Source organism: Girardinichthys multiradiatus, chromosome Y (assembly GCF_021462225.1).
Source record: "Girardinichthys multiradiatus isolate DD_20200921_A chromosome Y, DD_fGirMul_XY1, whole genome shotgun sequence".
In the NCBI taxonomy this organism is placed as follows: domain Eukaryota; kingdom Metazoa; phylum Chordata; class Actinopteri; order Cyprinodontiformes; family Goodeidae; genus Girardinichthys; species Girardinichthys multiradiatus.
In genome coordinates this window covers 2,340,661-2,355,318 of record NC_061818.1, presented here as the reverse complement: position 1 = coordinate 2,355,318, position 14,658 = coordinate 2,340,661, and the positions used below count along the sequence as shown (strand labels likewise).

Genomic DNA, 14,658 nt, shown 5'->3' with positions numbered 1-14,658 from the left:
CCAGCTGGACACAACTTTGGCTAGTCTGTCAGTAAAAAAACAGCCATTATTTACCTCACATTAAACATACACACATTTAACACACAAAGCAGGCAGTGGTCATTCAGGAAGTGCTTGGCTTGAAAAAATCCTTTTATTTGCCGTTTCATTTATTGCCTTATTTAGACAGGCCACACGATCCATTCAGAAGACAAAAATAAAACAAATACAATACATAAGAAGTGTTTGTCACATGGCGGCTGCTTAGAGAAACAAGGGATTAAAGTCATTCACAAGTCGCAACAAGCTACAAAAATATTCCACCGGGCTACAGATAAGATGGACTTTACATCATTGTGAGCACTGTGGGCAGATCCACATCCTCCACACTCTCATGCCTGCATCACTGGACGTGCCTCCTTGGCCCTGAGGTCAACTCCAGAGCCTGCAAAGCCGGTTCCACCCTGTGAGAATACACCACATCATCAGAAAACTGGAGCTGAGCTCACAGACAGAGAGCTAAACGGATCAGACAGAGTTCTCATATGGAGGAATCAATGTCTGCCATGAGGGGTACACTATACAGGTCCTTCTCAAAAAATTAGCATATTGTGATAAAGTTCATTATTTTCTATAATGTCATGATGAAAATTTAACATTCATATATTTTAGATTCATTGCACACTAACTGAAATATTTCAGGTCTTTTATTATCTTAATACGGATGATTTTGGCATACAGCTCATGAAAACCCAAAATTCCTATCTCACAAAATTAGCATATTTCATCTGACCAATAAAAGAAAAGTGTTTTTAATACAAAAAACGTCAACCTTCAAATAATCATGTACAGTTATGCACTCAATACTTAGTTGGGAATCCTTTTGCAGAAATGACTGCTTCAATGCGGCGTGGCATGGAGGCAATCAGCCTGTGACACTGCTGAGGTCTTATGGAGGCCCAGGATGCTTCGATAGCGGCCTTTAGCTCATCCAGAGTGTTGGGTCTTGAGTCTCTCAACGTTCTCTTCACAATATCCCACAGATTCTCTATGGGGTTCAGGTCAGGAGAGTTGGCAGGCCAATTGAGCACAGTGATACCATGGTCAGTAAACCATTTACCAGTGGTTTTGGCACTGTGAGCAGGTGCCAGGTCGTGCTGAAAAATGAAATCTTCATCTCCATAAAGCTTTTCAGCAGATGGAAGCATGAAGTGCTCCAAAATCTCCTGATAGCTAGCTGCATTGACCCTGCCCTTGATAAAACACAGTGGACCAACACCAGCAGCTGACACGGCACCCCAGACCATCACTGACTGTGGGTACTTGACACTGGACTTCTGGCATTTTGGCATTTCCTTCTCCCCAGTCTTCCTCCAGACTCTGGCACCTTGATTTCTGAATGACATGCAGAATTTGCTTTCATCCGAAAAAAGTACTTTGGACCACTGAGCAACAGTCCAGTGCTGCTTCTCTGTAGCCCAGGTCTGGGGAATGCGGCACCTGTAGCCCATTTCCTGCACATGCCTGTGCACGGTGGCTCTGGATGTTTCTACTCCAGACTCAGTCCACTGCTTCCGCAGGTCCCCCAAGGTCTGGAATCGGCCCTTCTCCACAATCTTCCTCAGGGTCCGGTCACCTCTTCTCGTTGTGCAGCGTTTTCTGCCACACTTTTTCCTTCCCACAGACTTCCCACTGAGGTGCCTTGATACAGCACTCTGGGAACAGCCTATTCGTTCAGAAATGTCTTTCTGTGTCTTACCCTCTTGCTTGAGGGTGTCAATAGTGGCCTTCTGGACAGCAGTCAGGTCGGCAGTCTTACCCATGATTGGGGTTTTGAGTGATGAACCAGGCTGGGAGTTTTAAAGGCCTCAGGAATCTTTTGCAGGTGTTTAGAGTTAACTCGTTGATTCAGATGATTAGGTTCATAGCTCGTTTAGAGACCCTTTTAATGATATGCTAATTTTGTGAGATAGAAATTTTGGGTTTTCATGAGCTGTATGCCAAAATCATCTGTATTAAGACAATAAAAGACCTGAAATATTTCAGTTAGTGTGCAATGAATCTAAAATATATGAATGTAAAATTTTCATTATGACATTATGGAAAATAATTAACTTTATCACAATATGCTAAATTTTTGAGAAGGACCTGTACAAGGTACCCCTCATTTGGTTTACTCACCAAGAATGTTACTGATTTACTTTGTAACTGAACAAAGTATTACATTAAATTCGACTAGTCTTGATATTGCTATGAGACATTTTTCATGCATCTTTACAGCTACATACCTTCTGCAGTGGGATGATGTCTTTGTCTGTTAATTTGTCTCCAGACACGGGATCAATCATGTCCTTTTTGATCAGCTTCTCCACACACTCCTGAGTCACCACTGTCCCTCTGAAACGGGACAATCAGGAGCATCAGTGGCCCGTCTAAAACAGAACACTGGATGTGTAAAAGTCACAGTGGGTGGGTACTCACGAGGGTCTGAGAACAGCGCAGGGAATGCTGTTACCCAGGGCGTCTCTGGTCACTGCACACACATACCTTTCCTGGGGAGAGAAGGCAATACAGTAACCACACTGCCCCCCCATGCGCCTCTTAGCTGACTGAATTTAGGGCATAATCAAGATATTTTATGTAAATTACTTTTAATATGTCCTTTTGTTGTGACAGAAATGATTAAGGGGTTAGTCCAAAAAGATCTGCAATACTTGAGGTAATAAATAACTGACAATAATTGGCTAATAAATGAACTATAATTTAAATATGAATATTTACCTGCCTTAAAAATAAATGGCATGCAAGTAAAAAAGGTGGCCTTTAGATAGTTGACTGAAAGCTGATGAGTTCATGCTGAAGGTCCCAGCTCAGCCTTTTGATCAGGCTGATGTTCTTCGGACTTTGCATTGCTTCTCGTCTTTTTCAGCCTTTCTGTTAAAGTTTGTGATGAAGCAGCTCCCTGATGAAGTAATGCCTTTTATGGGAGTGCTGCAGTAAGTAATGTTTTCAGCTCAGATTTAAAGGAACCAACAGCTTCTGCACATCTCAGGTTTTCTGGGAGTTTGTTCCTCAGCTGAGGAGCATAGATCTGCATATCATATTCTAAATAAAACCATGAAGAAACATGTATTAATCTTTTAATCACTTTACTGAAAATGAACATTGGGCTAAAACATCAGCAACTGCATTTTCTTTACAAACTCAAATATGTACTGTATAAAATAAAAAACCATTAGGATTTATTATTCCAGTCAATAACTAACCTAATACTTAGTTGCATACCCACTATTTCTGAGACCTGCTTCACATCTGTGTTACTTGGAGTCGACCAACTTCTGGCTCCTGTGAACTGATATTCCAGCCCAGGATGATTTGACAACATTCCACAGTTCCTCTGCATTTCTTGGTTTTGCCTCCGAAACAGCATTTCTGACTTCACCACACACGTTTTCAGTCAGATTAAGGTCTGTGGGTTGGCCTGGCCACTCCAGAACCTGGTCTGGTCTGGAACCAACATGCTGCTTGTTTAGGCTTGTTGTCTTGTAGAAACAACCATTTCAGGGGCATTTGCTTTTTAGCATAACGCAACATGACCTCAAGTATACCAATGTATGCAAACTGATCCCTAATCCCTTGTATGTGTTAAATAGGCCCGACACCATAGTGAGATTAACATCCCCATATCATGATGCTTGAACCACCATGCTTCACTATCTTCTGCAAGACAAGCCACTTACTGAGAAAACCACAGTTGTACTGCTGAGTCACATACAGCTGCTCTGAATTAATTGAGGATTAGGACCAGTTTATTAAGTATTAGGCCATTCTGACGCTATTTTTATATGAACTAGACTATATAAACCTGTATTGTTGTTCAGACAGTTTAAAAAATTTTTCCTAAGTGTGAGCAGTGCTGAGTAAACTGACCTGGCGGTTGAGCAAGGCCACTCTATCCAGGCTGGGGTCCAGTGGGGTAAAGTGCACAGGGATTAGATCATTCATCTTTATGGGTCGTCCCGACATGGGACACAACGCAGCTTTACTCTGAGAGAGAAAACACACGTCATTATGTCCACACATCATAGCTTGTGTGATACTTCCACACACGGTTGCAGAATCCTCTTATAAGTGACAGAAAGACAGTTCTTCATTTTGAGATGTAGGGTCAACCTGTCCTGTCTATAAAGGTGTGCCAACATTAAGCCATCAAATACCTAGATATCTGTGCTAAAGTTAAACCTGCTGCAAACTCCAGGCCATTTACACAGTTGAACCCAAGTATAAGGTCCTGTAGGAGCACAAAGTGTGTCATGTGTGCTGGAGCAGAGAAGGTAGATGTTTTGTGGTTAAACAGAAGCCCACTGGCTCTTTTATTTCTTTAATGCATTCCTAGGTCACAAACTCTCTCACACACACATCACAGCCAGCTGCAGGGCATTGAATAACTGGATAAAAGGTTTTGCACAGAGGATGTTCTGGGATGTTTCTGGAGGAAGTACAGCTTAGTTCAACCACTGACAATCAGAGTCACAAACTGTTTAAATATATACAAAACAGGCATAACATTATTACCAGCATGGGCACCTTGACTGGTCTGCAGTTAAACACCGTCACATGAGCAACAAACGTAATGTGGATTCTGAGACCTTTCTATCAGAACAGTACTTTGCCTTGGCACCGATGCCTTTAACACATCAGCTGTGAGGACAAAATCTCATTTTGTGCGTTTCGTTATGAAATATATGTCTGCCATTTTGTTACAGCCTTATTAGAAAGGCTAATATGTTAAATTGCTTAACAGCTTTGTAAAAAATGTTGTCATGGTGAATTGGACTTGACCAACAAGTTAAGAGGTAAGCCACATTGTACAACATTCAAAAATAAAAACTTAACAAATAAAAAAGTAGGGAAAAAGATGATGACTCCCACTGACTGGCTTTTTAAGGAGAGCGGGCTTGGCCTCTGGTGTCAGAGAAGGAATCCAGAAACTCGGCAGGCTCTGGCTGGAGGTAGTGGCTGGACCAGCAGAAACTGGTTCTCCTGAGCTGCTAACCTCACTGTCTTTCTTCGGCCCTGAAGAGGGAAAAAATTAAAAAGTCATAATTTTTCCTGCAAGGACATTACAAAGTCTGTTTATTTCACAAACAACTGTTGCAAACACAGAAAACAACCATCAGTTACACAGGAGAGTCTTTAGCAAAATGTCGCACCAGATATAAAAGGGTTAATGGGTTTGGACACAATGCTGTTCTCACTGGTTTTAAACCTCTCCACCTTTTGCCGTTCCTCAGATTTGGACTCCAGCTGGTTGTTGCTCTTTAGTGCTTGCTTCTGCTTCTCATAAGCCTGCAGGATCACAGAGGGAATATTCAGCCAGAGATAGTGAAAGGAAAACGAGTGCACAACAAAAATGTCACTAAACTTTCACACGATAAATTATTATTTTATCTTTTTTCTTCCTTCTATCAATACACTCATTTACCTTATGTCAACATATAAAACAGAGTGTACATATTTGTTGTAAGTTTATTTTACTTTGCACTATTTGTTTTTAATCAGTAATTTTCTTTGGATTATCTTCCCAGATGTGCACCTTCTCCTCTGTTTTGCTGCTGGGACAGTTCAGTTTCCCCCTTGGGGAATGAATACAGTCTTATCTTTACATATTGTTATTGTACCTGGAGGTAAATCTTAGTATGGCCAGGGGTGCCATACAGAGATTCAGAAAACAAGAACAAAACATTTATATAGAAAAAAGGGATACATGTTTTTTAACTAAAATGTGCTCTGCATTTGTACCGTAGTGATTTTGACTCTTTAACCATTGTGCAAGTCAGAGCACAGTATTTGTGTAAGACTCTTATAAATAGACTCCTGCAGCAATAAACAGAAACAAAAACACAAGAGCATAAAACCAATCAACATGCAAGTCAGTTTTAACGTTCTGTATTATTAACCATGAGCAAAATGCATTATACAGAGTTCAGTTCCATTTTTATAACAAGGGATTGCTGCAAAGTCAATGCAATGACTGCAAATGTTCTGTGAATCAGCTCTATATAAAGTAATTGAACGGCACTGATGTGCAGTGCCAAGTAAAATGCTGTCCGGGGTTCCATAACCAAACAGCATTTTGCATGTAGCCAAAACAGTTGGGCTTTGGTCAGAGATATGTAATAATTATAAGCGGTTTGTCACTGTCACCATGAGGAAGTGAAGACACATTTCAGTTTACTCTTACATACTCTGTGATCATATATTTTAACAACAAATAGAACACAACTGTAGTGACCAACAATAATCACTGTTTAGTTGTTTGACATTGATGTCCAGATCTTACCTTCATCTTTTTGACTATTTCAGTCTTCTGGTGAAGAATGTATTCAAGAATGGCCTGTTTTTCATACAAGTATCCATCTGGGCTGTGGACAACAGCAACAGAAAATACAGACTGTCAAGTGTATGTGTGTAAAAAGTTAATGATTTGTCAATTTGTCACTATATGAAGAGCTACCACAAAAATATAATAATCTCTGGAAATGCAATAAAGATGCCAAAAACTACTTGATATTTGCTCTAGTACTTTGAATGGGTAATGAGATGCAGCAAGGAGAGGGTTAGGAATCACCAGTTCTGAGGAGTTCTGCAGGATGCTATGTTGAGGTTTCTGGTGTGCTACACTATACAGGTATACAAGTCAAAGCGTAAGCAGCCAGTGCAGCATTAATACCACTTGCCCTCATAGAATGTGCTGGTAAATCGTTTACTAGTAAATGTCACAAAATTAGTTATTTCAGTCCTCCTACATTATCATAATGTGCTCTGATTGAACTGATCTCAGCTTTTTTCCGTATTTCATATAGTACTTATAAACCGTGACAGAGGGCAGTTAGCTGTTCATCGCTGTGTGTTGTCCATTAGAGACGGAAACATACGTCACCACAGGATCCTGGCAGGGCTGCAAGGACAGGCAACAGCAGTCAAAGTCTTTGATAGCATCTTTCCCCAGGCGGACGCTCTGTGTTCCATAACCGGATGCCGCTGAATGGGATGAAAATTACACAGCATGCTCACAAAAGGTCTGCAGGAAGACCTAACAGACAATGGGGTCCACACTGTAAACAGACCTGTACAGACATCTGCATTCAGTTCATTAAGACCACCTAAACTCCACAGACCAACCAGTGTTGTGTCAAAATATAATAGAAAACCTAGTTTATCATTTCACATTAAAATCATAAACTGCAAAGGTATTTACACCCCCTCTTGTACTTTTTACATTACATTATACACAGGTGGACTTCATCTACTTATTAGGTGATTTTCTCAAGTCATCTTGTTGCAACAGATAATTTCCCTGCATTCTGTATTGATCTATCACATACAATTAAAATAAAATACATGAAAGGTTGTAGATTTAAAGTGACAACATAAATTTCAATGGCAATGAATATTTTTGTAAGACACCAGAAACTGTCCTTTGACTGTGGAGCAATCTTAGGAGTGTACTCATGCTCGTCGTCTTCCGCTTTATCCGGGACCGGGTCGCAGGGGCAGCAGACTCAGCAGAGACGCCCAGACGTCCCTCCCTCCAGACACCTCCTCCAGCTCCTCTGGGTGGAGCCTCTGGGTAGTCCTCCAGAGTGTCCTGGGCCTCCTCCCGGTGGGACGTGCCTGGAACACCTCCAGAGGAAGGCGTCCAGGAGGCATCCGGTATAGATGCCCGAGCCACCTCAACTGGCTCCTCTCGATGTGGAGGAGCAGTGGCTCTACTCCGAGCTCCTCCCGGATGGCCGAGCTCCTCACCCTATCTCTAAGGGAGTGCCCGGCCACCCTACGGAGGAAGCTCATTTCAGCCGCTTGTATCCGTGATCTCGTTCTTTCGGTCATGACCCAAAGTTCATGGCCATAGGTGAGGGTAGGAACGTAGACCGACCGGTAAATTGAGAGCTTTGCTTTTCGGTTCAGCTCTCTTGACCACAACGGACCGGTACAGCGCCCCCATTACTGCAGCAGCCGCACCCATCCGTCTGTCGATCTCCCGCTCCATTCTTCCCTCACTAGCGAACAAGACCCCAAGAAACTTGAACTCCTCCACTTGAGACAGGAACTCCCCTCCAACCTAAAGAGGACAAGCCACCCTTTTCCAGTCGAGTACCATGGCCTCGGACTTGGAGGATCTGATCCTCATTCCAGCCGAGTGTGAAGGCTGTGAACCACCCCAGCGCATGCTGTAGGTCTTGGCTAGAGGGGGCCAGCAGGACCACGTCATCCGCAAAAAGAAGAGACGAAATCCACTGGTCCCCAAACCAGACCCCCTCCGGCCCTTGACTGCACCTAGAAATCCTGTCCATAAAAGTTATGAACAGGACCAGTGACAAAGGGCAGCCCTGCTGGAGTCCAACATGCACTGGGAACAGGTCCGACTTAGTGCCGGCAATGTGGACCAAACTCCTGCTCCGCTCGTACAGGGACCGGATGGCCCTTGATAAAGGGCCCCCGATTCCATACTCCTGGAGCACCCCCCACAGGGCACCACGAGGGACACAGTCGAATGCTTTCTCCAGGTCCACAAAATACATGTGGACCTGTTGGGCAAACTCCCATGAACCTGCAAACAGTAATATGCCCATATTAAACAGCTTGCGTTAGTAATAGCCAAGCAGCCTCCTACAGCTCCAGTCATACACGAGGCATTTAAAGGGGCTTGGCAAAATATAGTGTGTTAAGACAAAAAATATATTAAAAGAAACAGTTTTTAGCAGAAAAATAACTAAATTGTGAAAGACACTTCACCCGTCTTGCCTGCTGACCACCATCAGCAGGCAAGACGGGTGAAGTGTCTTTCTCAAGGACACAAAGATTACTACTTCTGTGTTCTTTTTGTGTGTCTGCTCTGTTCTCTCAAGCCCCCGGTGGGTCGTGGCAGATGGCCGCTCACACTGAGCCTGGTTCTGATGGAGGTTTCTTCCTGTTAAAAGGGAGTTTTGATCCCAACTGTCGCTACATGCATGCTCAGTATGAGGGATTGCTGCAAAGCCAATGCAAGTGACTGTCCACTGTCTCTACATGACTGGATGCAATCTGCTGGGTTTCCTAAAATAGAAAAACTTTTAACCAATTTGAAAAATAAACTGAATCTGACGGCACTGTTTAATAGTTAGGATTAATTGGAATCTATGTACCTGATTTGAAATCTGTATGATTCCACTGAATTGACTTTGTAAAGTGCCTTGAGATGATATGTGTTGTGAATTGGCGCTATTTAAATAAAACAGAATTGAATTAAATTGTTCCCTCCAGGTTGGGGGTCGGTTTGCCTCAAGTTGACAGACAATCTGGGACTTAACCTGCAGTAAGGCGGTTGTTGCTCCAGTCTGTTGTGATGAAGAAAGAGCTAAACCCAAAAAGCAACGCTCTCGACTTTGTCTACATTCAGACCATTACATACGATCTCGAAATATGGATCAAGTGAGAAAGAACGAGATCCTGTTTACAAGCGGCTGAAATCTGTCGGGTGATCGCCGTTAGTTTGAGACAAGGTGAGGAGCTCTTTCATCCGGGGAGTCTCGGAGCAGAGCCTATGCTCCTGTACACTGAACGGAGTCAGCTGAGGGGGTTCGGCTGGGAGAGGGATGTCTGGGTATCCTTCCAGAGACCAGTTAACCGCGCAACCTGATTTCGGATAAGCGAACGACATTATATGGATGGAAAGTCTAACCCCGTAATATATCATAATGATCTGTCTGTTTAGACACATGTAGCCAACCGAAGCTGCTGCTGTTTGTAGCTCACCTGTGTCCTTCCTCTTCTCATGGTACGTGTAGACAGCTCCAGCTGTACAGTTCTTGCCATGTCGGGTCATGATGTCCTGTCTTTCCGAACTGTATCAGCTGAAACCTACCAGAAAATGTTGTGCAAACATTTAGCAGTCGTAAGCTAGCATTAGCTGACAATGTAAACACAGAGACTACGCACCAATGTCCCGTAGAGTAGTAATTTATTTATAACCACAATAAAGCTTCCATCAGTAGCTCTATAGTGGAGCGGTGAACGATGGTCTGAATGGAAAATTACCTTGATTTAATACGTTCTTTACTTCTCTTTCCTTGCAGTTGTTTCTTCTTCTTCTTCTTTCTTTCGATAGCGTAAACAGCTTGGAGTGCATACCGCCACCTACTGCAGTTCAGTTGGCATTGCTCGCTTCCACCATAAAAAACGTAGTTCTGTTTTATACCGTCTGATGATCATTCTTACTTTATTGCTGTATGTTCAGTCCCTTTAACCATCTCAAGTATTATAACTAAAACAAAAAGACATACAGTCACAAGCAGTAAAAACAAAAACACAACCACTGCAAACCATGCAAAATAAAACAAAGAACTGCACAAAATGTGGGAAAAACCACTAGACACAAGTGGAATCCAGGACCACGCAGAGTAAAAGACTATATGTTCATGCTGTCAAAAACTAAATCACTGGGCATCAGTTTGCTGCAGCCGCTCATTAGGTTCAACCTTCCTATAGATAAAAGAGGACATTCTGGACATAAACGTGACAACAGAGGATATTCCAATTGCAACACTGACGGAATATAAGTGTTCTGTGGACAGTTATATCCTGTCTCACAAAGTGCAGTTTGGAGTAGATACAGATGAAAAATGCAATACACTGATTCTAAACTGCTAACAGTCACTAAACCACGTGGGGGAGCTAAAGAGAGTGCTCAGGACCTACTCAAACCACAAGATAAAGCCAGTTGCTGCAGTCGACCTTTCATTTATGTACAAAGAGCATAAAGGCACAGCAGAGTTTAATATAGGCGATATTGCTCAAAAAAATGGTGCTAGGTAACACAGCTGCTGAGGCCTTGGGCCTAATTGCTAGACTCCCTTGCTAGACTTGCATCATGGACCCAATGCTAGACACATCAGTGGTGCAGCACCAACAATTAAAGAGCATGAGAAAATACTGAGAAAAGTTGTGGTGAGAGCTACAAGTTACAATCTGTGGCTTAATTTCAACAAGTGCCACATCTACCACATACGCACTGATATGTGGGGTATTTAATAACAGCTGACTGACTAAAAACAGATCCTGCTAAAACAGAAGCTGTGTGATGCATGCTGCCACCAACTGACACATAAGCCATTTGCCTCTCTTTGGGATTTGTGACATATTTGTCCGTTCATACCAAACCTCAGCAAGATTGATGCTCCGTTAAGTCAACTTATAAAAATTGATGTGGAGATAGCATGAGATCCAGGACAACTTAAGCTCTTTAGCTTCATGTACTCATCAGCCGGTGCTGAAGATCTATGATCTGAAAAAAACCTGTGGAAATGTATTATATGGACTGGGAGCTGTTTTCATACAGGATGATCAACATGATGCTGAGACATGCTTTGCCCAAATAGAGAAGAAGACCCTTTAATGCCTACACCAAGTTTCACCACTACATACTATTTACTTAACATAAACCATTACTGTCCCACCTATTGCGCATACAGAGAATGCGCTTGTGACTGCAGTGGTATGACCTCACAATTAAGTACAAAAGATGAAAAGACATGGAGATTCCAGACAAGCTGCCTAGAGTACAACTGTCAGACAAGTCTTCAGAAGCAGGTACTCAACAGTGCATCTCAGTGCTCAACTTTCTGTCTGTAAGTGATGGCAAGAACACTGAACTGCAAAAATACACTAAAGAGGAAGTGAGTCTTCTCCAGCAAACCATCCAGGAAGGTTGGCCAGACAACAGAAAGAAACTACCTATCCCTGTTTGCCGTACTGGGACTCAAGAAGTCAGCTAGCTGTAACTGACTGGGATTGTGCATAGTTGTTCCTCCTACCATGTGAAAACACATGCTGGAGCTGATACATCAGTCCCACCTAGTATGGTGAAGAGCAAACAACGGGCACATAAAATTTTATACGGGCCAGGTATGAGTGCTGAAGTTGAAAAGATGACTAGAAGCTGTTGTAAATGTGCTGAAATTCAAAACAGACTTCCCAAACAACAACAGATGTGAAGATGAGCCCTGGCAGGGACCAGCAGTTGAGGTGCAGCAGAAAACAACAGCCTCTCTAGAGCCTCCTTCATCACCCCATGAGGTACCCCAACAGGCCCAAACAGGTGAACTCTTTCACACCAGACAGGGCAGAACAGTAAGACCACCTGAGAAGCTGAACTTATGTACTGTTTTAGTCAGGGACAGACATGGACAGATGTCTAGTGGAAGTGATGTGCTAGTAACCTGTCTTTTCTAGTTTAGTTAGTTTACTTGCTCTTTTGATAGGGTTAAAATATTTACTGTGTATTAAAGTTAAAGAATACAGTGAAAGTTATTTTTATTGTATTGTGAGGCTAAAGAATAATTCCAGCTGGTATAATTTTCAGGAATATTTTCTCAGGTTATTATCTTTTTATGGAATTGCATTTTATATTTTACTACTGAGAAAGGGGTATATAATGTATTGCTGAAAGTGCCTATGCTGCACTCTTCTTGTCCTGAATTGGTATCCTTTTTTGCTACTTCTTGTTCCTTCTTGTTCCCACTCTACAAGTTTGCTTTTTCTTTTAACGAAAAAGTAGAGTGAGAATGCATAAAATTAGAGAAATAATTTTCCGGTCCCCCATGGTTGGTAGGACATTCACAGACTATAACTTCTCTAGGACAAAATAAGGTGCATGAATTTGGCTTTCAATTTTTTTGGCTTTTATATTTTAGTTTTTTATGAAATATTCCAAAACAGGAAATTATGTGTGACAATTACATTCTCATCACTTGGAACCACAAAAACCAAGCAGCAGAAACAGCAGCAGATAAAATTTTCTTTAAAAGTTTTCAGGGTTTCCATAGTCCAATTTTGTCACTATACAGCCACAAACTTCAGCATATTTTATTGGGATTGTATGCAATAGAAAACACTAACTAATACATGATTATTGAAGGTGAGAAATTATACAAGGTTTTCTTTTGTTTTACGTGTCCTGTAGGATTAGCACTTTAGAATTGTTGTCTGACTGCTAAGAAGAAGCCTAACAGATTTACTTTAATAAGTGAAACATTATGGCCAATGCTATAATGCTCCACTTGATATATACATAAAAAAACTTTATTAGAGACTGCTTTGGGATTATTTCAATTGCAATGGATACAGACGCAAACGAAAAGCAAAAAAAGAAGGGAGAAAAAGAGAGAGGTAAGGTGAAAAAGGGACACAAGGAGAAAAGAACACAGAGAAAGAAGGATCAAGAGAATACAAGGTAACACCCTAGAAGTCTGTTTCTACACCTGCAGAAAAACATATAACAACAGCATTGATACCGAAAAGTGCATGGTTCCAATGCAAGATGTATTAAGTTGTAAATGTGGCTCAATATAGAACATCTAAATCTGTTAACACCTGAATCCAAACACCTGTGGGTGTAAGTGTGAGCGCGCTTGTATATGTATACAAGGTTTCTCCATAAAAATATGCAATAGTGAGTGTGAGGAGCCACAGACCTGTCCCCCTGGACCCAAGACAGACACGGAGGAGATCTGAGCAACACACATCCAAAGGCCCCCCGGAGCACAGTAATTCCAGGGAAGACCACTGCGGGGACTACTGCAACCCTCCCAAAGTATAGCGGACAAGAGCCCCAGGTGAACCACCCAGCAGCCACAGTGCAGAAGCCCCAGGGAGCTGCAGTGACAAGCCCGCAGGCCCCGCTGGCTGCTATCTAAGCCAGAACAGATCCACCCATGGAGCCAGAGACCCAAAATCCTGGGGCACATCAGCCCCCAAGCAGAGGCCTGACAGAACCAGGGCACCCAGGCCTGGCAAGCAACCACCAGGAGAGAGCCGGCACACACCAAAGCACCCAGCCCTGGACACCGAGAACCACCAATACACCAGCGGGCTGAGACACCAGCCAGCGGCAGGGAGTGCGACGGAAAGGAAATAGGTCCCACATTTGATGGGGGGCCTAAGCTGATCTAGGAGAAGGAGCAGCCTAAGACCCAACCTGACACAAAACAGGCACACACAGTAACAATCACACATTCCCACCCCCAGGGGTACACATAAAAACACTCACACCCACACACCTAACGTAAAGACATTCAACAATGAACGTTGTACACTCATTCACACTCCCCATACCTATTCTATAATCCCAGGTCCAGGTGTCGATACTCCAGCTCCTGAAGCCAGGAGGTGGTCCCCCAGGCAGACCACCCCAGCACCAGCCCAGACTAGTGCCGGCACCGCCTGAACCCAAACGACCCCGGCACAGACCCTGACCCCCCGCTCGGACCCCAGCCCCCAACAACCCCTGTCCCCATCCGGAGAGGGGGCCATGAACAAAATTGGACCAGGTAGACACCTAGTCCAATCTAGCCGTCCCAGGATGAAACAGTCCGGACCCCCCAATGAATTCCGATCTCAACCCCATGAGCCCCCACCACCCCCCATGATCCCTAACATGAACTTCCCCAAAGGGCCACCCCAACTAGGACACAGATTTCAAACACGTGCCTCCGAACTCAATTGCCAAGAATCCCTTCTTCACAAGGGCACACCACACAGACGAGCTCCACCCCTGAAAAGCCAATGAAGACACATTCATACAGTGTGAGCTACACACACAGCCCCGCTCCAAGCACTCCTGTTCCATCCCTCCCTCCA

At 43.2% G+C, this 14,658-nt stretch overlaps 1 protein-coding gene across 2 annotated transcripts; it reads right to left on the bottom strand.

Annotated features, from left to right (window-relative positions):
* Positions 1-111: 111 nt before the first annotated feature.
* Positions 112-11,429, bottom strand: LOC124864991 (nitric oxide synthase-interacting protein-like). 2 transcript variants are annotated; one of them, XM_047359966.1, is made up of 10 exons: positions 9,961-10,656; positions 9,778-9,882; positions 6,918-7,023; positions 6,323-6,404; positions 5,193-5,328; positions 4,916-5,055; positions 3,910-4,026; positions 2,461-2,531; positions 2,268-2,376; positions 112-443 (listed from the first exon to the last, which is right to left on the bottom strand). In XM_047359966.1, the coding sequence occupies exons 2-10, from the start codon at positions 9,845-9,847 to the stop codon at positions 372-374; spliced, it is 903 nt and encodes a 300-aa protein (XP_047215922.1). In that variant the 5' UTR covers positions 9,848-9,882; positions 9,961-10,656; the 3' UTR covers positions 112-371. The 2 variants fall into 2 exon arrangements, 1 of the variants encoding a protein (XP_047215922.1); XR_007037415.1 differs by lacking the exons at positions 112-443; positions 2,268-2,376; positions 2,461-2,531; ... (3 more) ...; positions 6,323-6,404; positions 6,918-7,023 and having other exon boundaries at positions 9,756-9,882; positions 10,060-11,429.
* Positions 11,430-14,658: the final 3,229 nt, after the last annotated feature.

Excerpts from the sequence above, each read along its gene's own strand:
- LOC124864991 (XM_047359966.1), bottom strand. The coding sequence starts at position 9,847 with ATGACCCGACATGGCAAGAACTGTACAGCTGGAGCTGTCTACACGTAC. Across the intron at positions 4,027-4,915 it reads CCGCTCTCCTTAAAAAGCCA|AGTAAAGCTGCGTTGTGTCC; the intron begins GTCAGTGGGAGT and ends TTTCTCTCTCAG. Across the intron at positions 444-2,267 it reads ACATCATCCCACTGCAGAAG|GGTGGAACCGGCTTTGCAGG; the intron begins GTATGTAGCTGT and ends GTATTCTCACAG.